Source organism: Protopterus annectens, chromosome 5.part0 (genome assembly GCF_019279795.1).
Source record: "Protopterus annectens isolate FY-2018-M chromosome 5.part0, PAN1.0, whole genome shotgun sequence".
Taxonomy (NCBI): domain Eukaryota; kingdom Metazoa; phylum Chordata; order Ceratodontiformes; family Protopteridae; genus Protopterus; species Protopterus annectens.
Genome location: NC_056735.1, coordinates 321053799 through 321079515, shown reverse-complemented (window position 1 = coordinate 321079515; position 25717 = coordinate 321053799). Strand labels below are relative to the sequence as shown.

The following is a 25717-nucleotide window of genomic DNA, read 5'->3' as shown; positions in this document are numbered from 1 at the left end:
TCTCGTTTATTAAACAGTTTCATTTTTTATACATCTAATTGCTGCATTTTATGTCATTACTCAGCCTTGGTATGCTCTGCTGCTCCTGTGTTTTGTTTGGCCTGATTATTGGATTTATTCTCAACAGTGGGGCATTCGTTCCTTAGAGGTGTTTCGTTTAACTTATTTTATTTTTAGTGTCCTTGTGTTCGGCCCAAGTATTAAAAGTTCTGAGAAGTGATCAGAAATGATTCAGACAGCTAAGTTTATACAGCATGTACTATGAAGGAGTTTCTGGGGAAACATACTGAACTAAATAAGAGTGAGACAGTGATGTCATCTTTCCTGTGTACTTGTGGAGAATTTGTAGATTTCAATCTACGTGGCCTGTATGCTTTGCAAGGTGGTAGCTGAAGTGGCAGAAATTATTGCCAAAGCACATTCTAGAGCTGGAATCAACACCCCCTTTCCAAAGTCTCTCCTTTGCCTTTTTAGTTAGTGATTCTATAACAGATAGAAAGCAGTGTTGAACTGTTTTTTAATAGTATAGTGTATAAGGGTACAGAAGGTGGGCTCTAGATCCAAGCATAGACTCAAGTACTTGCAAGAATAAAATAATGTCAGAAACCCTCCATCTGGCCCAGACATACTACAGCTGCTTCAGAGCATACTGAATTATTTACACATACAAAATAACATGAAGTTGTTTTCATACAGCCTGACCTACAATTTCGTTTGATGTAAATACTGGCATATGTATGTTAAAATACTGGTACTGCACTCACATCTGATACTGAAATGCTTGATGCTCAGATGACCATAGGTTAGCCTTCTAATGCTGGAGGTGGGATTAGAGAAGTGATAAAAAGTGTATCTAGCAAAGGACCACAGAAAAAACAAGATTCTTACAAGCTGCAACTGGATTTGAAATGTTGAATGGCGACTGAAAATGATCCACTTTATAAATTGAGAAAGTACAGTTGCGTTCACTTACCATAAATGTAAATGTTCAAGTGTATTCACTGTTGCAGTCATCACATTTGGGTTATCCCTGCCAGGGTAGCCCTCGGCCGGCCTGAATACCAGAGGCTTAGTATTTCTGCGTCGGTTGCTGTCGCTTCAGGATTGACATCAGGTCGTCAGTAGTATAAAGTAAGGCAGCCGATGCCATTACATCAGTTTTTCTTGCCTTAACCTGTCAGGAGCCCCCAAGTGGCAGCCAGGTTCTGGTGGAAGAACCCCACCAGTAGAAAGTAAATACCAATATGTCCCTTGTAAGGAAAGAGAAGAAAGAAGAGGGGGATCGAGGGAGGGAAACCAGGACTGCAACAGTGAATACACTCAAATATCTACATTTATGATAAGTGTACACAACTGTACTATGTTCTTCGTGTTTCACTGTTGCAGTCATCACATTTGGGTTGATTCCCAAAGCTGAGGAAATGGGTGAAGGCAGTCAAGGAAACTATGGGCTGGCTACGATGCCCTGCAAGACTGCAGAGGCAAACCCTGCCCTGGATTTCGAGAAGATAGGCAGGTGGTAATGTTTGGTGAAGGTGTGAACAGATGTCCAGGTGGCAGCCTCCAAGATGTTCCTGGTGGGGACTCCTCTGAGGAAAGCTGCAGAGGTGGAGGCTGCTCTGGTGGAGTGAGTCCTGACCCCCTTGGGGGAGGCTTTCCATGTTGTTTGTAGCAGAAATGGATGCAGTGTGCTATCCATTTGGAGATGGTTTGTTTGGAGATGGCTTTGCCCTCTGCCCCTGTAGCAAAGCTAACCAGCAATTGATCAGACTTTCTGAAGGATTTAGTCTTGTCTAGATAGAATCTGAGCTGTCTGTGCAATCTAGAGAGTGCAGGATCCTTTACCCCTTGTTCTGTGGGTTAGGGAAAAAGGTGGGCAAATGAATGGATTGGTTGAGAGCCATACTGGACACCACCTTGGGCATGAAGTACGGATTAGTCCTGAGGGATACCCTGTCAGCATGGAAGATGATGAAGGGTTCCACAGCCATGAGTGCTTGCAGCTCGGAGACCCTTCTGGCTGAAGTGATGGCCAGAAGGAAAGCTGTCATTCAGGAGAGACATTTTAGCCCTTCTGAAGAGGCTGGTTTGAAGGGGGGAGGGTGAGCTTTTCCAACACAAAGTTAAGGTCCCAAGCTAGGGTTGGTGCTCTTCTGGGTGGCCTCAAATTGCTAGCCCCTCTTAAAAACTGTTTGATTAGAGGGTGGGAGAAAAGGGGCTGCTCAGTGGGAAAATGAGCAGAGATAGCAGAGGCATGAATTTTAATAGAGAAAAAGGAGAGTCCACTGTGTAGCAAGTCAGCTAAGTAATCCAGGATGAGAGGGAGGGAGGGCTGTGCCGTATTGGCTCCCTTAGCCTGAATCCAGGTGCAGAACCTTTTCCATTTGTCAGCATAAGACTTCCTAGTGCTAGGGCATCTGACCTCATGTATAACATCTAGAACCTGTTTGCTGAGGTTGGCAGACTGAAGGGGGGTTAGGGAATAAGCCAAGCTGCCAAATTATGCGTCTGCAATTGGGGATGCATGAATTCCCCTTCCCTCTGGGTCAGGAGGTTTGAAATCTGAGGGAGATGCCAAGGTGGCAGAGAGGACAGGCTGAGCAGGAAGGAGTACCAGTGCTGGTGAGGTCAGTCTGGAGTTATAATAATTTTCCTTGGTTTTTCCTCCTTTATTTTGAGCAGTACCTTGGGGATGAGAGGTAGTGGAGGAAAGGCATAGACCGATAGATTGACCCAGGGGAAGGACAAGGCATCCACTTTCCTAGCCATGCAATGATGCTCCCTGGTGCAGAACTTGCTGAGCTGATGGTTGGTGTGGGAGGCAAAGAGGTCGAACTTCAGGGTGCCCCATTTATGAGTTATTAGGGCAAAAGTTCTTCTGTTGAGCTGCTACTTTTGTGGGTCCAGAAGATTTCTGCTTAAGTGGTCCGCCAGAGAGTTGAGAGAACCCGGTAGGAATTGTGCTAACAGGCAGACTTACATGGCAGAGGCTGTGTGCCAAAGGGTCATGGGCAGCCTGTATAGAGGGTAGGACTGAGTCCCTCCCTGCATGTTGATATACCACATCACAGTTGTGTTGTCTGTTTTGATCAGGAGAGCCCCTGGGGAGAGAAGGGGCTTGAAAGCTATCAAGGCATGCTGGACAGCTATCATCTCTTTTTGGTTAATGTGCAGATGGATTTGCTGTGGGCTCCATTGGCCCTGTATGCACCTGCCGTCCAGGTTGCACCCCAGGCATAATCTGATGCATCTGTGGTGAGGGTCTCGGCAGAGTGGGGTGGTGAGAAAGGTAGTCGTTTGTTGAGGGAGCATGCTGTTGCCCACCAAAGAAAATCTTTTCTGAGGCAAGGTATTATAGGTATAAGAGTCTCCAAGTCTTGAGATTGTTGATACCAAAGGCTTTTTAGGTACCATTGAAGTTTCCTCATATGCAGTCTGGCATATGGAAGGAGTAAAATGCAAGATGCCATGAACCCCAGAGCTTGCAGGATTTTCCTTGCAGATAGTTGGGGTCTGGTGGCTAGTTGAGAGAATTAGGCTGTCAGGAAGGTTTGCTTTTCTGGTGTAAGGAATGCCATCTGGGATGCTGTGTCCAGGCTTACTCCCAGGAATATAATCCTTTGGGTGGGTACCTGTTTGGATTTCCTTTCACTGATTGTGTACCCTAGGGAGGTTAGTAGGGACTTTACAAAGGCCAGGTGCTTGAGCAGCTTTTCCTGGCTGTTTGCCTGAATTAGGCAGTCATCTAAGTATGGGTAAATATGGATATTCCTTTGTCTGCAAAAGGCAATGGCCGGAGCCAGACATTTTGCGAAAACTCTGAGAGCAGTAGATAAGCCAAAGGGAAGCACAGAGAACTGAAAGTGCTGAGATCCTGCCCTGAAACAGAGATATTTTCTGCATGATTCCTTGACAGGAATGTGGAGGTAGGCCTCCTTTAGGTCTAGGGTGGTTAGCCAAGCATCCTTGGAGAGCATGGGTAGCAGCTGCTGGAGAGTAAGCATTTTGAATTTTGGGGTCACCAGGAAGGTGTTTAGAATGGACAGAGCGAGGATGGGGCACTAGGTGCCCTCTTTCCTGGGTACCAGAAAAAGTCTGGAGTAGAAACCTTGGCCTTTCTGTTCTGCAGGAATGTGCTCTACTACCCTCATGGAGAGTAGGGAAAGGACTTGCTTTTACACCTCTGCCCACTGGTTTGGAGATAGATCTGGGAACCCTTTTGGAGTTGGAAGGGTGTGGAAAGAAAATCTGTATCCCTGGGACACTATGTTAAGAACCCAGCGGTCATTGGTAATGGTGGCCCAGGTGTTTGCATGAAAGGAGAGTTTTCCTCCTAGGGGTAAGTGGAGGTGGGCAGAGGGAGGGGGTGAGGGAGGAGAGTCATTGTGAGTTCTTACCATAAGGGGGTGACTTAGAGCTCCCTGGTTTTGAAGTGGAGGTAGTCCATTGCTTAGATCTCTGCATTACCTTTGGCTGCTGTCTGTGGGGTCTGGTTCCCCAGGGTCTGGGCTGAACTGATCTGGTGGGAGCCGGAAAGGACCAGTTCTTAGACGGACAATGCCTACTGAACCTGCGTGGCTGGACCTATAAGAAATCCTTAACTGTCTGCATAGATTTTGATTTTTCTTCCATCCTTTCTAAGACCTCTTCTGCCTTAGTGCCAAATAAGTTGTCTTTGTACAAGGGGGCATCCAACAATTTAGATTTAACATGGTCTGGCAAGGGCTGTTCCTTAAACCATGCATGCTTTCTAAGGACAGAACCGGTGACTGCTGCCCTGCAAGAAGCTTCTAGGGCATCAAAACCACAGTGCAAGTTACTTGACTTGCAGAATGCATTAACTCTTGTAACTCTTCAAATTCTGCACAAGCAGAAAAGGAAGACTTTTTTGTTTGAGGAGTTCCAGGGTATGTTGCTGAAAGTTTAGCATATGAAACTGACAATTTAGTGCTCTGACAGCAAGAGTAGTTGAGGTGTATACTTTTTTACCCCATCTGTCTAGTGCTCGGGAATCCCTATCTGAGGGGGTGGGATTCTTAGCAGAGGTTGCTTTAATTCCTTTAGACCCTTGAGCAGTAGGATTTTTAAAAAGAAATTTGTGTGAGTCAGGGACTCTGTAATATCTGTCTGGTTTTCTGGGTGCAGGAGGGAGGGTGTCAGGAGTCAAGCTGGATTCCAGGAAAACATCCTCCACAACATCCAGGACTGGGGGAGTGGCCAGGGGTCTGCATTGTGGAAGATCTAAGAATTCCCTGAGTCTCTTTTTAGACTGAGGGTAGTCCTGACTTTCCCACTGGAAATGCTCCCTTAAGGTGTGAAGGGTTTCCCCAAAGGAAAAATCCTCTGGGGGAGAGGCTGAAGGAATGGAATCCTCTGCATCAAAATCCTCATAAGCAGAGAGGGGTTGCATGTCTTCATACTCAGATGCATCAGAGTCATCGTACTCCTGTTCAGACAAAAGTACAGGGGACAGATGTCTTTTTCTTTTGGAAGGGTTAGCTTGACTTCCCCTGATCAGCATGATAAGGGCTTCTGCCATTTTAAACATTTGAGACTGAGGTAAGAAAGCAGGTGCCCGAGATTGGGTTGTCGGTTTCTTGGGTGTGGTTCGTAACCTGGGCCTAAGAAACTGTAGTTTTCAAAGAACAGTAGTCGTGAAAGAAGTCATTGGTTTGTGTCGAGAATCGGTAGTGCAAAGGACTTCCTCGGAAGCTGGTGCCTGCTCAGCGGCTCCAGACCCATCCAAGGTAGAGATGAACGCAGGATCCTTAGTCGAAGAAGAGTTTTGCGGCATACCGGACTCCGAAAGGGTCTCGGTAGCGGCCTGTGAATCCACAGAAGTGGGCATCAGGGGCTGCAAAAGTGCCTCACTGAGGACCAGAGAACTGATGACTAGCTTAATGAGATCATTGTCGGTAGGTTTGGACCTGTGCGGTCTGTCTCTGTCTTTATCTTTACGTTTGTTCAGAAGATCTGCTGTCGGATGGCTTACCGAAGCCATATCGGAATTTGAGGACTACAAGCAAAAATATCTAGCTACAATAAGGGCCCAACGACGTATAGTTCTGGCATTGAACAAAGCACAGAAGTGACAGCGGGGGATGTCATGGTCTGGGCCTAAGCAAGTAACGCAGTAAGAATGAAAGTCTCGGTGTGGTATTTGCTTTCCACAGGCGAGACAATTGTTAACTTTTTCTGACATCGGTTAGTGCAAGAAAAAAGGATCCCAATGGGGTACTTAGCTTTAGAAGACTTCAGCTTCAATTCGGAAGACGAAACTCAGGTAGTGGCCGACCGGCACTCGTGCAAACTGCTTCTGCTTCAGGCTCCATGGCAAGAAAGACTGATGTAATGGCATCAGCTGCCTTACTTTATACTATCGATGACCTGATGTCAGTCCTGAAGTGACAGCAACCGACACAGAAATACTAAGCCTCTACTATATGGGCCGGCTGAGTGTTACCTTGGCAGGGATAACCCAAATGTGATAACTGCAACAGTGAAACACAAGAAACATCTAGCATTATCTTCTTTAATAATAATAGACAGTCTACACCAGTTTTTGTGGTTCTAAATATATAATACACTGCTACACACTAACCTCACACATTAAGAAGCAGAGAAATGATGTTCATCTCATGGCACTCCTTCTTGAACAACCTCTGATTTTTAATTTAATTTATTTGTTAACCAGGCAGGTGATGTAGTCCATCTTGGACCATTTTCAGCCATGGTCTGGATCACAGGAGTAAGGGTAAATTCAATATACATGGGCAGTGTACAGCAACCAGGCAAGTAGAATGTTTCTGGGAAGCTTGAACCACTTGCCGTAATACTCTAGCTCCAAGTTTTGAATCGTTCACTACAGCTTAATGAGCAGTACACTGGGTCCTGACAGAGGCACCAGGTATCAATCTGCCCTCACTCTTTCTTTATGTAGTGTTACATTCCAGTACATTCCTACAGTCAACTGTATCAGCAGTGGATCTGACATATGCTGATAATGAAAACTTCTACTGTCCCAATCATCAAAAGATATATAGGAAAGCCGTGGGAGGTGGCAGGAGGCCATAGGTAAGTGACTGGAACTGATAAGGTTTCAACTGAGAGCGAAACTGTAACAATGGGAGAAAAATGTAAACAGCAAACTAATTTCCTAGTGTACAACATAGCACAAGTTTTTCCTTTGTTATTTATCTGTGGTGCTGCTGACTGTCAAAGTGTAAGGAAATTAAATGCCTTTCTTCTTTCTAAGACTCGATGGTCAAAAATTATATCTGTAGCTGCCCTCCAACCATAATAACCATAATATACCATACTTTGAAATGAACAGTCCATTACTTTTGATTTTTACAACAAAACCAGATTCCAAAACCATGATAGGTGATCAATGTTCATACTCACTGCCATCATCATGCCTGATATTTTGATGGAAAAGCAGTAGAAGAGGAAACTGTGAAGATATGCATATTAAGTAAATAGAGTGCAGGTACACAGTATGTTAAAAAATATCTGTACATCAAAGAGCACAGTATGAGGTCCAGTGGAGAAATATTCAGAAGTAACAAGAGGAACCAGATAATTTAAGGTATATGCAGACTGGATTGGCCAGATGGGTTTTTTCTTGTTATTCTTTTTTTAACTATAGACTAACTCATCTGTGTAAGTATTTTTCACATTACTAATGTGAAAAAGAACTGCAAAAACACAACATTCAATAATTTTATTGCACTCTGATAGAATAATTGACTTGCCTTCAAGTAGATGACAGCATCGGTTCCTACTCCTTCCATTGAGTAGAGCTTGAGATCTCCCTGAAAATACCTGGCATAGAGACGAGAGATAGGCAGACCATATCCAAACCCAGCCTGAGGGAAATAATGATAGAAGCTCATCAAAAATGTGACTGGCAAATATTCAGTTCAGGACAGCTTTTAAGGTATAGAAGAAAAAAAGAGTAACATGTATTTGGTACAAAACAGTGTATACTGTGCAGAAATCAGGATAATGCTCCTAACCTGTAAACAAAACTACGGTCTTATTTAAAAAATATGTCTTTATACTCCTGTACGTGTCATTATCCAGCTGCTGAACATTACAGCGGTTTCCATTATAAGCTATTAGCCAGTATTCCTCCACTGATTCTTCATAGACTTACCTCTCTGTGGTATGGTCAGAAAAGGTGCAATTTTCAATCTGAATAATTAACAGTTATAAACATGACAAAGGATGGATAGGTAAGGTTTGGTGCAGCACACACAGGATACATCAATGTTTTTCCTATTTCCAGGACAGGCTCAGGTTTATGAACATGTAATTTATGTAGCAGGTACAGCAAAGCCATAGTCCTCCAAACTGACAGATACGTAGAAATTGTGATACATGTTACATAAGCAAGATTCTCCACAATGATAATGCTGCTCAGCCTTTATTAAGAAACAGTCAAGAAGACATTCTGCATTCTAAGGTAATTTCTGGAAAACAGTTGTTGACATGGCACAGATAAAGTGATATACGCCTTAGCCCACTATACCCCTCAACGAGTACATCCGCAACAGCAATTTCATTTGCAGTGCAATTATATTACAATTTTGTGCATTTAAAAAATTAGGGAAATTACAAGGATGAATTCTATATACAAGAAAAATACTGTGGTATAGCAGCTAGAGTTTCAGCTTCAAAAATCTTAGTTCTCTGGTTCCATTCCTAGCCGAGTTGCCTTTCTTGAAAAGTCTGCATATCACCCGTGCCTCTATGTGGATTTTGACACGAAGCTACAGCTTTGCCCCTCATCCAAAAAGTATGAAGGTAGCTTAATTGGAGATACTCAAATTACTGTGTGTGTGTGTGTGTGTGTTTGTGAGTACATGCACATGCATCTAGCAATGGATGAGTGTATACGTGTGTGTGTGTGTGTGTGTGTGTGTGTGTGTGTGTGTGTGTCTATATCTTGCAGTGGACCTGTATTCCATACAGGGTTGTTTTCTGTTTTATGCCTGTTTCTTGCTGTGATATGCTTTGAGTCTCATGACTGTGAATTGGATAAAATAAATAAAATAAGTACTGAAAATGGATGGATGTAATTCTTTAATCACTACACTGACACCCATCCATCCTTCTTACATAAATATTGGATACATCTCTTTAAAACATTGTTCCATCACCTCTTCCAGCTAGCCATTCCAAAGTCCTACCACCCTCAATAAGAAGAAATATTCCCTTATAAAAGACTTCAAAGTCCCCCCTTTAATTACTAGTGGCGCTCTCTGCAATTACATCTATTTTTCTCTTCAGCAGCCTCCATCCTTCTTGCACTTAATCAGTCTGCATATCCAAACATTCCTTTCCCTCTTTTCTTCCTAGGATTATATGTTTAGCTCATCCAAACTCCTCTCAGCTTATAGCTTTCTCCCACCTCTCAATTATCCTAGTTCATCTCTACACATATTTAATCAATCTAACCTCCTTTTTCCTAAAAGACCTCGAAAAAGTACTTTTCTAAGGTAATTGGCATATCAGTAGGTATGAAGTATTGTCTTCTCTTCGGGATCAGAACTTGACACATTTGGGTGCACAGTCCAGCTGTGGACACTTTACTGGTCACCTGACCTTGCATGGTCTGTAAGTCATCTAGGAAGTCAGAGTTTCTTATATTACATACCACATTATCCTTTTCCTGCATGTCAGAAATAGCTTTAGTATCCCCAGAGTAGTCTGCAATGAGACACGCGGGGCAGTCTCTATCATCATGGAATCCTAAAAGCACATTAAAGACATTGCCTTTGTCTGGCATTACTAAAGATTTAACAAAGTCATTCTCTGATAGAGCCATGACATTATGGAATGCTTTATTCACTGTGCATAAAGTCAGGACCTGCACTTCCTTAGCTCCTTTCATTTTCTACTCCCAAGAATCACAGGACCACACAGGCTGTCTTAATTATCTCCAAAGCAAGCACCATAAAACCAGCCAACAGACTATTGTAGCACAAATAATGGCATGTATAAAAATGCAAAGCAACTAAAGATCTAAGGGAAAGTATTAAATAATGCTGGAGATAGAAATGGGGAAAACATCCATTGTTATGTTAAGCATGTAACACAATTCTGATATGTAATTTCCTCCATTTCTGTTTCTCTTGAATTTTAAGATATTTGGATTCATAATTGGTTAGACCTTCTCTCAACATACTCAAATGGACTGTCACTGCAAAGCCATCATTTGTCTCAGATTAATGGTACAACTTGTAATGCAGGCTAAATGTGAGAATTTTGCATCACATGTACATTTCTCACTGAAACCCTGGAAAAGGCTGATGAAGCTGTCATTTTCCTATTGAAACAAACTCAAACTGGACCCTTCAAGGGCTACCCAGCATTATTACAAAGGAGTAAAACAGACTGTTACAGACTCACAGAGGTTAAAGGTGGTTCAGGAAGAGAAGTTCGTTGTTGGAACAGGTTTTGAGAGATAAAGGCAGGAGGTAAGGTTGAAAAAATGAGGCATGTTAGCCTAACCATCCTGAAACTGTAAACTGTACCATTACTGCAAAGGTTATATATTGTGAATGTAATTTTCTGCCATCTCTAGTTGTTTCTTAGGCATACATTTGGTGGATTTGAAAACTGATTGCCTAAAAGATTTCTGACAACTTATTCAGGTATACTTAGTCAAACAGAGCAGAAGTGGGAATCCTAGACCAGCACAATTATACAACAATTTTAAGCAGGGTTAGCTACTTGAAATATGTTAAAATTTGTCTCCAAACCTTCCCTCTATATCCAAAGGGTAAGGCTTGGAAGGTAACAGCAGTCCATCACCTCTCTGTTTTTATGGGGACTGTAGATTGTGAATCAGGGTTGAAACAGGGAGTGTAACATATAACTCCTCCAAAGCTGGCACTAGAGGAGAAAAGGGCATAGAATGAGTTAGATCTACTTATAGTATATTATGAAAACAGTCATGAATATAGTGAGAGCTTCAAAATGTTCCCAAAAAGACACCTCATTCACCCCCATCAATTCAAGAAAAGAAACACCTCTTAAGGTGGTTGCTAGGATCATTTGCTTACGTATCACAGAACTGGTGTCAAGAATCTGTAGGGTTTGAATCCCTCTCTCTGTGTATGTCAGATTCATCTGATTTGACTTCCTCTGGAAAAACTTTGACTGGCCTGTCAGAGGTATTGTTATGTACCAGGCATGACGGTCTGTAACAACCCCTTACTAAGGTAAAAAATCATCTTTAATAGGACTCTAGGCCTCTTCAAGAGGACACTTCCCCTGGCTGCATCCAGTAGCATTCCCTAGAGAAACTCCATGTCCCATTTCTCCTATGCTTGGACTCAGACACTGGACACAGTCAAAGAGGATGTGATTGATCCCTGATTCATGTGGCCTGAAGAACTACACCAGATTAAGTTGGAATGGCCACTGCCGCAACACCTACTATAGGCTGAGGTATAGATTTTGCCTGCATAGACAGCAAGGACTTTCAGATACGTTTTATTTTCTTCCTAGGAACTGCAGAAGTCAGACTTGCAGAAGTGGGTTAAGTATCCTTGCTGTGGCCAAGAAGAAAGTGTAGGATGCAGTTAAAATCAATGGAACATGTCAGTTGGAAGGTAAGTAGTCTAAAGTTTACACATGCGGCACACATACTTATCCCTAAAGGTAAAGTCTCTAGAACACTGTAATGTACAGGCAGTATACTAAAATCCTGTCAGGAACCCTTTAAGAGTAAAATTAGTCTGACAGAAATAAACTGCAGGAAAGATGTCACTATGTGAACACTCACAATACATGCCTAGTAAATTTAAATCCAGCAAAAATCCCTTCCGAGTAAATTTAGACTGACAAAAATCAATATCAGGTAAGCAGACATTGAGTGAACTCAAGTGATGCATAAATGTACGAGATGTATACTGCATCATGTTAGAACACCTTTGAAGTAAAATTTGTCTGACAAGAATAAATGGAAGGCAAGTTGTCACCAGATGCACACTCACCACATGGGTCTAACTTTGATTCACTGAAAACTCATTTCACTGAATTTCAAAACACTAACACCAAATCGCTGAAAGTTCAAATCACTGAAAATTAATTTCACTGAACGTAAGTACTGTTGGGCAAATAAAACATATATGCCCTTTTCCCCACTGTAGTGCGATCCTGGGGTTAGTATATATAGTTGGGGGGGTGTAGCCCCTACCTACTTTTGGTTTTATATTGTTAGCTTTCAGTGAAATAAGATTCATAAATATAAAAGCTACACCCCACACCCTCCAATGTGGGGGGATGTGCCCCCTACGCCCCCATAACTATATATATACTAACTCCAGGATCGCAGGGGGGGGAGGCATACACGTTTTATTTGCCCAACAGTACTTAGATTTAATGAAATGAGTTTTCAGTGATTTGAGCTTTCAGTGATTTTTTGAGGGTGAATTGAAATTCAGTGAAATGAGTTTTCAGTGAATAAAAGAAAACCCCACCACACATACCCAGTAAATGCCCAAGCAGTACATTAAAATTCTGTCAGCATCCTTTACAAGTAAAAGCAGACTGACAGAACAAATGTCAGGGAAGTTGTCACAGTGTGAACATAAACAATACATACCCTATAAAAGCACGGCATTACACTAAAATCATGTGAAAGTTTCTTATAATTAAAATTTAGTGCAATATAAAAAATGGCAGGTGAGTTGCCAAAGTGTGACCAAACCTACATGCTATAACATAAATTCCTAACAATAATGCAAAGAAGTAAAAATAGCCTGACAGAAAAATGGCCGGTAAGTTGTCACAGCATTAACATTAATTATTACTACATGTTCTGATGATGTCTCTGCCCATGTAAAACTCTGCCCCACACAAAACACCTGCAAAATATTAGAAGAGTTTGCATAAGCAGTACATTTCTTCATCAAATAAGCTCCCAACCTAACCAAGGCTAAATATAGCAGTTCCAAACAGGAAACAAGTTTTTATAAAGGTCTAGAACTACTGAAAATAATAAAAGTAAAAAAAAATTTGGTTCTAAATATCTAAATAAACATATATGTGTATATATATATATATATATATATATATATATATATATATATATATATATATATATATATATATATATATATATATATATAGTAATATATCAATAATACATTTTCTGTGACAAAGAATTCCCTAAAGGGAATTTATCTACCCGAGAAAGGAGCTAGTGCCCACTGATGCTTTTGTGGAGCCTCTAAGCTACTCCTTCATTCGTCAGCAAGAAAGTATTGAAGATGTTCCACTCCAACTTCTGATTTTCCCTCTTAATGAGTGGATCTGAGGGAGGGACCCAGGGCTTGTGGAAGATGTTCTGCGTCCTAGACAAGACACAACCCATAGACTACTGCAGCAGTGGGAATAATGAACATCTACCTTACTGAATAAATTCTATGATAGCACAACAGTGAAGAAAAAAAGGCTAGACACATCACATCACTGTCAGCATGCAAACAGAAACCATCCATGCAGTCATTTTCTATAATACTGGCCTGTCCATTTACAGTTTGTCATCTAACATGGTAATGGTACATATCTGTTTCATGTGATACTCAAGAGCCCCCCTCAGAGGGTTGACTGTTGGAAAGAACAGTACCTCTCAAAAAGCAAGAGCTATAGAAGGTTCAGAAAACAAAATCTCAGATGGGCAAATCCTTTAACTTCAGTCTGCCAAAAGAAGCCTGACGGCTGGAGTCATGGTCCAAGCAGTAGAGCCTGGTAATAGTGTGAACTATTGACCAACTGGCAGCAGATGTGCCTACAGCACAGACATTCTGAAGCAAGCACTAGAAGTACTTATGAACCTCCAAGAAACCACACACACCCTTGGTGGTGGCTCTGACAGTAATGTTTTGCAATGGACAACTGCTCTGGCTGACTGATGGTAAAATACAATACAATAAAGTTAGCAAGCTACTTGGAAAGGTTTTGCTTAGAAAATAAAAGCCTCTACATCCCTGGAGTAAAGGAGACAAACAGCTGTTACAACTTCCCAAATTCACACACTCTCTTTGGGTAAATTCTGTGCTGGTGGTGCATATTAGTGAACCCCTAACAAAGGACACAGATGAATAAACAGAATGGATTAAGGACAACTCTGACATTACTTAGGGAAGCAAAGAAGGGTTATTGTTAAGGAGCCATCTAACTTTTTGTGAAAACCAAATATAGAACCCTACAAATAAGGGCCTGAAATTCTGAAATCCTGCAAGCAGAGATGATGGCCATCAAGAAAAGAGTCTGTCAAAAGATGAACTTCACAGCCATCAAACTAGTAGGCATGAAAAGGAAATGGACAAGCCATCATTAATGAAGTTCAAGTCCCAGCAAAGAGGAGCATTCTTTAAAGAAGGATAGATATGTAAAACATTTCTAAGAAAGTGCTTGACCAGCTAGTGCTGTACCGGTGCTGCCTTCTTTCAGGTCATGATAGGAAGAAATGCTGAAGATCTGCACCTTAACTAACAAATAACTGTGACCCAAATCATAAAGGTGTCTCAGGCAGGTCAAAGCAACCTGCCAGCTAACCAGCTGAGATAGAATAGGACAAATCTGCACCCAAGAGGAGAACTTCTTCCACTTATACGTCTGACAAGTGGAAGGCATCCTGTCCAGTTGGTTGAGACCAAGGGATCTAAACTACGGCTACTCCTTGAAAAGTAGCCAGCTGTTGCACCAAATGAAGGATGGGAAACTTCCTTAGCTTATACCAGGATAATTTCCTGTACTGACCAGGGCCTGAGAGCCTTAAACCAGTCTCTTCTTAGCCAACAAAGGACAGAGAGTTAGACATTGGTCTTCCTTCTGTGAGTTTTGTGATGAGGCACAGATTCTAAAGGAATGGTGAGAAGGCATAAATCCTTCAAGGTGAGTGCCTTGATCACCCCCTCCTTTTCCCCCAATGAAATGAAATAAAACAGGAGGAGATTACATTCTCCAAGGTGGTGAACAGGTCAGTCACAAGGTGCTCCACTCCCAGAAGACCACGAACAGATAAGACTGCCAAATCGACAGGGCCTAAAAAGTATTGATAGAGCAGCTCATTGAATCTGTCATTATATTTTCCTGTCCCATTATGAACAACTGTAAAGGTAGTCTTACAATGACCCACTGAAGACTCACATCACCTCTCTGCAAGGAGTGGGAGGTACAGCAGCACGTTGACCTTCTTGTTTAGGTATTACATACAGGACTGGCTGTTGGTCTAAAATAGGAGATGCTCTAGCCTCAGGTCTGCCTTTAGTGCCAGGAGACAAAAAACACTGTATGTTGCTCTAGCTGGTTTATAGCATTTATATCACATCATCGAAATTTCAAAATAGCGACTCTGATATGATTGACACCATATCATCGATATTTTGAAATTTCAAACATAAAAAAAGAAAACAAAAAAGAAAAAAAAGAAAACAACTAAATATTGCAAGCAGGGGGGCAAGCCCCGCCCCCCGCATCTCCCATGTGGGGGGCTGTGCACCCAACACCCCAGCTACTTAAATATACCAACTCCGAGATCGCACTACATTGCAGTAAATGAAAATCTCCCCTTACGGAGATTTCCATTAAAATGTTCAATGTCTTTCACTTTCACTGATATGGTGCTGACCATATCAGCTTCAATATTTTCAGTCTTCAACGAAGCGATATAGACCCAGATTATATATAGTACTCTCCCCCTTTCAAAATGGAATACTTTCTCTGAACCAAGGAGGAGTTGAGCTACTAACCCACCCTCTAGAAAAGCACACATCATTATCAGTCTGGTATAGGTCTGGCTGCAAGAAGGGAAAGACCCATAGTGAGATCGGTAGGACATGTTTACCATTCCAGAACCCAGTGCAGAGGTCCTCTACCAGAAGACATAGCATGTGGTGACTGTAGCCATTGAAACCTCATAGTCCACTGCAATATCAGCACCCTCAAGCATGCAGTGGGTATCATGAAGATCACAGCTGCTACATCCTCCCTTAAGCTTTCAAGGACTGTATCTCCTGAGCTTTCTCTGTGTGCATGAATAACCAGCAAATTAAGAGTACTTGGCTCTGCCCTGATAAAGGCAACCATTACAGTCTTCCAGTTTATGGACCTGCAACTATGGAAGTACCCAAGCCAGCAACACTATAATTCAGTCCTTAACCAGAACCATCAGAAGGTAGTCATCCAGGTAAGGGAACATATTGAGGTAATTCTCCATTGAGGTCTAAAACATGATGGTCAGTGCCTTGGTAAACAATATGCATGCAAAGGAGAGTCCTAAACAACAATACATTGTAGTGAACGGGGTAACCAACCCAGCATGGAACAGTGTGAACTCAAGATGCTAATATACCAGAAGGTGTCCATCAAGTCCAGTGAAACTATTCAGATACCCTGTCAAAGCAGAAACATCACCATCTGGAAAATCACTATAACTCTTGACATGCTCCCTGAAGTCACAGAGTTCCAGAATGGGATGTGTCTTCCATCCCTTTTGTAACTAAGAAGAGGAAGCAGTCTAAGAAAAGGAGGGAGTAAAGCCCCTCATATTATTCCAAAGGAGTAGAACCATAGCTAGTTCTCTGATCTGACACCCCTTTCAACTGGAAGTAGAGGACTAAAGGACTAAAAAGGTCCTTTCTAATTTGAGGACCAACACAAAAAAACTCTTCTATAAAAACTGTAACAAACTGCTTGTTACCGCTAAATACCACACACAAAGTACTGAGATTCTTTACCCATAACTGCAAATGTAATACTGGTATTCATTTCTGGTACTGCACTTCAGCACCCTCTAATACCTTGTGTCCAGGGCAGCTGATCCTTTGCCTAACACTAGCTATGACCTTGCAAGGAAAGACAGGCTCTTTGAAGGATGTTCTGATGTAGACTGGGCCTGCCCTAAGAGCTTTAGGGGAGTAGCTTAATGTCCGAGTCATGGACTTTCTCAAGAAGGACCTAAAAGAAAGCTCTATAATGTGGTCACGCATGACCATTTTTGTAAGGGCACTTTAAGCTGAGGTGAGCTCTGAACTCTAAGGACCACCTGCCCTCCCACAGACAATCCCAGATTGCTGCCAAAACTGCCTGCATGAAGTAGGGGAATGGAGTAGATCTTATAGGCTGTCCACAGTGATAGCTGCCCATTTCCTTCTTTGGAGAGCCTCAAAGAAGTGATGACATAGCTGACAAAACAGGACTCTGTGCAGAAGGCAGTACCCAGAATACTCTGTCAAGGCTCATAATAAAATATAGAGAACCTGAGCTATGCCAGCTTGCTGCCCTAACCATAGTACTAGCACAGTCAAAATTAGAGCAGGCCACATTTAGCCTAATGCAGAAGTTGTAGTCACAGTTTAACCTGTTGTTCAAATAATAACATTTGTTCAAGAAACAAAAAGCAGGAAAATGCTGTAATAGTAACATAAAACAGAGCAACAGTAGACATGTTCACCCTTGTCACAGCACATCATCAGGAATATGACAAACCTTGAGATAACATAAAGGAACTCTTTTCTGTATGAAGAAAGAACACAGGCTACCTGAAAGGTGCCCATATCTAACACAGCCTCTTCCACAGTCAGCTAATAGGGGCAAAAACTGCATATTAAAATAAGTGTTTTTTAAATTCATTTGTAAACAGTTGCACCATTAATAATAAATGGGTGTTTTTTTATAATTATGTAAACAGTTAAGCCATTAATAAATACATGACTGTCTAACATGGCCTATCTCAAATCCAGTGTAAAAGGAAGCTTGTGGTAGGTGGAGTGGCTACAGTTACTGACAGAAAGTGACGTTCAGTGTAAGAGACAAGGATCTTTTAGAAATGTGTATGGGTAACGTGTTGAAGATCTTTCCACAAGAACAATTATTTTCTACTACTCTGCATGACTACTTACAGGTATAAAAACAACAAATACTGTCCAGGCAGCAAGAGGAAAATGGTTGCAGAACAGTTCTTTTTTTATTAAAAGAACTGTTCTACAACCATTTTCCTGTTGCTGCCTGGACCATATTTGCTGTTTTTATTAGTATTTTATTTACGGTTTATTCCACGTGTTATGTTACTTACAGGTATAGTTAGGAGAATGAGGCAGGGAGCTCACTCATTTCTTTTCAGTCCCAATAGTATTTCTTGCAATCACTAAAATGAATTTCCTAGAATATTATTAATTATTAAATAAATGTTGACTGTGTACGGTGGTGGTGGTGGTGGGGGGGCACATTTGGGCATTTATGCTGTAATTTTCTTTTAAAGGTACAGTACATAAATCTATAGCGTGTGTGTGTGTGTGTGTGTGTGTGTGTGTGTGTGTGTGTGTGTGTGTGTGTGTGTGTGTGTGTGTGTTTGTGTGCATGTGGAGTAATATGTGGCTGTATGTTTTGTTTTATTTTACACTTTGCAAACTGTCATGCACCACACTCTTGGGCACAGTTGCAATGATGCATAATTTGATCATGTCTTCTTTTTTCCAGTCTGTACATCCAAAATATTAGAAAACTATATCATAACTAAGTCTTTTCCTCCACAGTTAGGAAGGATTTTGAGAATTTGGTAGGACTGGAACCTAAACAGGTGAGAAAAATAGTTGAGGGATGTAACCCCTAGCATGAAAAAGGAAACACCCTCCTGCCCAACACCTCAAACTCCCTCTAGGGAGCAAATGGAGTGGTAACCAGATGTTTCCAACCTGCAAAAATTATATTCTTCAGTGCAGATGCTCTTTGCTCTAGATACTTATTTATGTATTTCTGGGGGGGGACTTCCAGTGAAGGCATAGCATGGCAGATCTGGCACTGACATTAGTCCATGCTCCCTAACAATATGCTCCAACTACCACAAAGATGGGTTCAACCATATCAAACAACTGGGAAGATGTCAAGGGCCAGACCTGTAAGCCCTGATACAGGTAGCCCCAGTGGATACTCTCACCCTGAGTCATTAAGCCTTGATGGGCCTTGGAAAAGGCATGGGAAAAATAGTCCTTGGTCCCAAGTGGAACAGTTGAAAACCTGCCAGGTGAGTCAATGGACTATTTTCTTACATAAGGCTGGCCACAGGCAGACTCTGGATACCTCGCCAAGGGATGGGACTTGGTTAAAATCCAGACTGTATTTCCCTAAAGTGACTGGCAGGAATATAGTGCTGCTATGCATGTCACTATCTACTGAAGCAGAGGATGGTTACAAACTTGACACCTTGCTAACCTTGAGAAAGCTGCTGACAGGCTAGGTCCACAAAGCGATCTCAGGGATGGACTTGCATCCAGAAGGCTATGATTAATGCTTAACTTTCATATTCTTTGCCTTTTTAAAGTACTCCAGTACTGGCCTAAGATCATGTGACAGACCCTCCTGCTGATTCCTGTGCTTGGCACTCTCAACATCCACCAGCATACAAGACATAGCACTTACAGTAGTATAGCAATACTTTACATAATGGCCTTTCATCAGACAATAGAAAATACCACTCTGGGTAATGCCTCATGCCCTGATGACCACAAAAATACTCTGTTGGCTTGTATTTCGTAAGCACTGGGTGCAAGAAATTTTCTACAAAAACTTCAGGTTCTACAGATGAAATGTGTAAGTGGCAAGAATATGACTGCTCATACAGGCTATGGTCCATCTCCTAGTGCAGTGCATAGCCCCACGGCATGCATCATTAGGAGGTACATGACCTTCATCATGGGAGATGAAGAGAAAAGATAGCCAAACTAGTTTTGGGGAGAACAGCAAGAAAAGGAAATCTTAACAATCAACCTGAGGATCATTCCTGGCACCAGATCTGTATTTTCTGAATCAAAGCAGTGCATGTCAACCCTTTGAGCACAAATGATGGATTAATTGACAATGCCACTCTCAGACCACTTATATAAATGGAATATTAATATTTCAGAATTCCAAAGAAAGCTCCCCAATAACACACAAAGGACAGGAGAACCTCGAAAGTAATATTCATCAGTCACTGACAGCTTAAAGACAAAAGTGCCCTGTACCCTCATTACTTCTCATGGAGGCAATACAAAATTACTTTTTCCTTAGATGTAGAGGGTGAAGGAGAGGGAGAAAAGAAATAACAATAATGAAATTCTCTGGACGAATGTAAGGGAAAACCAACTGTAAGAAAAACAGCTCAAAATAACAATTGCTCTGAAGGACAAAAAGAAAGGTAGATTCAGTGACATAGACTTCAATGTCTTACATACACCCCCCCCCCCACACACACACACACACAAGCGCTTCTGTGCACACATGCTCACAATATGCAACCTGCTCTTTTTTTAATATAAAGAAGCTTTTATTGAAAGATCAATGACCAAAACATATTACAGTAAATACAGTTGGCATCTCTTTCTCCATACATTTGCAATTTTACAGACATTAATATACCATCTAATACGTTGATTTAATAATTTTACTATAAATTTAAAAATTTTGCTAGCCATAATTTAGTACAATTCATTATTATAGCTTGCATTACTCAAAAAAGAAATACAAAAAATAAATGCTTTCTAACTAGAATAGTTTTTCTTTAAAAAGATATGAAAGTGTACACCAGATTAACAACCATAGCTTTATGTCATGGTACTTATTGTGCCATGTTCTGAAATTATCACTCATTGTGTGAACTTTGCTAACCCAGTTTATTGAGACACTTTTTCGGCTACTAAAACTATTGCCTGCCACGTTGATACTATGTTTCGTACCCAATACTTAACAGTTGCAGGAATAATGTGTCATTGATGTTATACCAAGTAACCATACCTTTAGAATGTCTTCTACTGCTAACTCACACATGATAGCAGCACAGACTCCTGCACTGAGTTCATCTCATTTAGTGGTAATTTGTGGGCAGTACCAAATCATATGTATATAATCTGCTCCACCTTTCAGACATCACCAACAATATCCTTCTCTGTTTACACCTAACTTCTTAAATGTTACGGAGGCCTGCTGCCAGTTATATAATGTATTTAGTGAATTAACCTTGAACAGTGCATGGGGCTTTGGATTTTTTATACTCTCTTTTTCTATTCCTCTTCTGTTATTTCCTTTGGTAAAAAAAAGCATTTCCACTTCCATTTCAGCACGTCTGTAACAGTTTCTAATTCCCTATCATATATCTTTGCTATTTTAGGGAGATTTTTCACTCTTTATTTCTATACATTGGACAAGGTTATGTGTTTATGTCTTTTTCATATCATGCTAATATACCTTTTATTTGTAAATACTGCCACCAGCTTGGATTGCTTGACATGGTATATGACTGTGGGCACCCAGCTGTGCCAGCATAATGTCTTGTTGTCAGCTTGGATAGATTGTTATACCACAACCTTGTATTACTTGGTGAGGGTTGGGATCCTGTTTTATGTGCAAAACATCTTATACTAGTGGCTCCATATGCAAACAGTTTGGAAGCCCTGGGTCTATATCATATGAGTAAATCACACAAATTGCGAATGCTCATAATATCGAACATACCAGACCTCGAAGTGCTTTTTCTGAGATTGCGGTACAGTGAAGAATGAGATATTTGCCCTTTCCTCACTGGTGCGATCTCGGAGTTGGAATATATATTTAGCGGAGCCGTCCCCCACAATAGGAAGTTCAAGGTCCGGTACGTTCGATATTATGAGAATTTGCAATTTGTGCGATTCACTCATATGATATAGACCCGGAAGCCCTAGACCAGCCTCACTCTTCTTAATATAGAGTTTTTTCCTACTTATCCTTATTTCCACCCCAAAGAAAGCTACCAAAAATTATTGGACATCTACTAATGAATCCTGTAAATGTGATTCTGGGAATGTGTCTAAGGAAATATACTATTTTTTGGCAACAGGAGCATTTTAATGGCTTGGAGTCTATGCAGAAATGGCAGTTTATTATGTTTTACGTGTTCAGTTTTACTTTGCAGGTCAAGTAGCATGGGCTTGGTGTTATTTCATATTAGTTTTACCACATCCAAATCCAACAAAGACCCTAATTATTTAATTTCTGTAACCATAGGGAGTGGTAGCTCTTTTCCTTTATTTAGCTGTTGCTTTGTGAAAGCATTTAATGAGAATATTATTGACTTTTGAGCATAAGCTTGATTTTTGTGTGTGTTAATTTAACCAGGGGTAGTGCACTACTTCTTCCATCATTTTTATGATAGGTTTTATGTTTTGATAGCATCTATAACCCAGAGTATGCAATAGCTGGCAAACCATGAGGGGAATATATGTTCTGTAGTCAGCAGAGATACACCTTTGTCCTTATTTTGCTGAAACAGGATTGAGTCTATAGCAGTTGCCATGATTACAAGTAGGTGAGAAGAAAATGGGCAGCCTTGCCTGGTACCACAATTAATATCGACTATTGATGATAAAGCTTGAGGGGACCAGATTTGTGCTGATGGATGTACATCTAACAGTCCATACCTATGAATAAAACTTCATTGAAAATCCCAGAACCTCCATAAAACCCCATATGAAATTCCACATAACTGAATCAAAGGCTTCGTGGATGTCCACTGACACCGCAGCTCCTAACACAGGCCTTCCTCTGTGCATTTTTTGTATGTGTAGTCCAAGTGTAACTAAGCCATGGGCTCCCTGCCTCCCTTTAATGAATCCTAGACAATTACAACCAGGTAAGTCCGGTATAATTTTCTCTAATCTGTTAGCTATTTTTTTACACAGATTTTAAGTCCAACTTGTAGTAGTGGAACAGGGTGATAGCTGTTAAAGTCTAGTGGATCCTTATGTGGCATGGGTAACATTATTAAGTGAATGATGGTCATCTCCAGAGGGAACTCTCCCTTTTCTATACACCTTCCATAGAGGTTTATCAACCTTGTAGCAAGTATGCCTTTGAACTGTTTGTAGAAGTCAGTGGAATATCCATTTAGACCAAGAGATTTCCCTGATGGTAGGGCCATAATTAGGGTTGCCAACATGTCAAAAATTCTGGACATGTACTTGAAAGCAAAATGCATGCAATTTTGGTACCTCCGTCCCCTATCATGCAGCCATTCCAGTGTCCCATTACTTGGCTATTTCTCCATTTCTTCTCTGTTGCCATAAACACTGTTCAAAACTCTCAATGAGTATACTGTTTTCTGCTTTACATCTACAATGATTACAGATATTTGGATTTAACTTAAAACTTTTATTTCAAATTTTATAGCACAAACACTGATAGACATTTGCTAAACAAAGCAATACAGTTTCACAATGAAAACAGACTTAGCATTAAAACTTTTCTGCCTTTGAAACTCACATTCACTGAAACAGCATCGAAAACCCACATTCAAATAAAATGCATCTGGCCAGTAATGGGTGCTAACCCTGTAATGCTGCCCCCTTTCCTCCACCTTAACCCTATACATTACCTTCATCCATCCCATAACACTGCCACTACACAAGACACACTTGGACACACAGACAATACTATATTTTATCCCCTAACCTAATCTTCACGCTAACCCTAAAATACACAAACTTGTACACAGATATATAACACCTATCTTTTACTCATCCCCGATCCTAACCCTACCTCACATACACATGCAGAAACACTCACACCTCCAACCTCACTTACCTATCTTGACATTACACAATATCAACATTTCGACTGTGTGGCGATCTGTATCATTGACATATCTTGATATTACACAATATCAACATTTCCACTGCATGGCTATCTGTACAACTGACATTAAACCACACCCCCCAGTGTTTGTTGAAGAAATGGCATTCAAGAAAAACGTGGGGGACCGATATATATATATATATATATATATATATATATATATATATATATATATATATATATATATATATATATATATATATATATATATATATATATATATATATATGTATGCATTATCATGTATGTGATATATATATATATATATATATATATATATATATATATATGTGTGTGTATGCATTATCATGTATGTGATATATACATATGTATATATATATATATATATATATATATATATATATATACGTATTATCATGTATTTTATATATATATATATATATATATATATATATATATATATATATATATATATGTATGTATGTTTGTGTGTGTGTGTGTGTGTGTATGCAATATCATGTTTCTGTGGTACTCTAAGCTTTATAAGGCAGTCATAAAATCAGATACATGAATGTGCACATTGATCATATGGTCTTCTGACATGATCCCACTGAATACTGGTTTGGCATCCATCATCTTTATAGAGGGAGTGGTATGCTTAAATTATCTGCTAGTATTTGACACAAATAGATTTGATTAGTACAACAGCATCCTCGGGCTTGTCGCACTTGCACTTTTGGATACATTACATTGTATAGCACCAGTTACTAACATTTGTCAGACATCTGTGACTATATCTGTCACCAGAAATAAATTCACCCAGAAAAAGAAACATTGAAAAGTCTTCTTTGATCACATTAAATGATTACATCCCCACCAATAATACTGAAATAATAATCAAGTGCAACAAAAATATACTATTTAATCACTTATTGAAAACATGAGTAACACAGCATCATAACTAAAAACAGTATCCTAATTCAGTATACTGCCTTCTGCTTCAAGATACATTTAATATTCATGGAGTCCTTCAGACCTAGTATCTTTAATGCTTGCAACTTTAACTGCCAACATAGCTACTTAATATCCAATAACAGTACTTTGAAATATTACTGTATAGCTATGAATTCCACATTCTGCTTCCTCTATATAAGCAAACAGACTGTGGAATGAATAGGTAAAACTGCAACATTTCATAAGTACCTGAACCACATTTGAAAGATGTTCATTGCTGGACTGCTGCACAGTTCAAATGTCTTGAAGAATTCAAATTCCACGCACGTGGAAAACAAAGACAAAATCAGTCACACAGATGCAAAAAACTGTTTTTGTCTTCTGCATCTGTGTGCAACCAGACACAAAGGGTGTTTTTAAAGAACACCACCCTTAAAAAAAGATTTTTTTTTTTTAAATTAAAAGAAGATTAATATTTAATCTTCTGGTATTTTTTCTGGACAATATGCTGTCCTTTCCATTTTCTGGATAGTGTCCCTTAATTCTGGGAAGTCCAGAAAAATTCTGGACAGTTGGCAACCCTGCCTTCTTCAACTTCCTCCAGACATAAGGGTCTTGACAGTATCCCATTGTGATGTTCCTTCAGCATCTATATCTCATAATTTGCCAGACATTCCTTTATCTTTTCAACCTGCAACTGATATGTCTCATTTACAACACTGATAATTTTCCTTGAGGTAATTACTGATATCTGAGGGGTGTGTAAAAATATTTCCCACCTTTCCCTTTAATGAATATAGTTCTCTTCTGCTCTCCTCATATTTTTCACTAAAAATGCTTGTGAAGTCAGGCCTTTAACCCAATAAAAAATGTTCACGTATTCCCATTTTGCTTATCTCTGATTATACAATAGACCTTTATATTTTTTTCAGAAGTTTTATTTCTTGACATATTCTTTATCTATTAACTACAGGTAAATGTTCTCTCTACTTTCTATTTGCTGCTGTTTAAAAATTTTTTTTTTGTTTTTTGCCCCTATTTAGAATAATCATCACCTGTAATTGGTATCTCACCTTTTAACTCCTTAAACAAATACCTTGTTGAAGCACCTTTTGATTTAAATACAGCATTCAGTCTT

General features: G+C 40.3%; 1 protein-coding gene across 2 annotated transcripts in view; it reads right to left on the bottom strand.

Moving 5' to 3' along the window:
* The window catches only part of PDK3 (pyruvate dehydrogenase kinase 3), a 1115542-nt gene that overhangs the window by 47292 nt on the left and 1042533 nt on the right, over window positions 1-25717 (bottom strand). For both annotated transcript variants that reach the window (XM_044072300.1, XM_044072301.1), the window contains exon 10: window positions 7755-7868. In XM_044072300.1, coding sequence (XP_043928235.1) covers window positions 7755-7868 — 114 coding nt within the window. The remainder of the gene's footprint in view (window positions 1-7754; window positions 7869-25717) is intronic.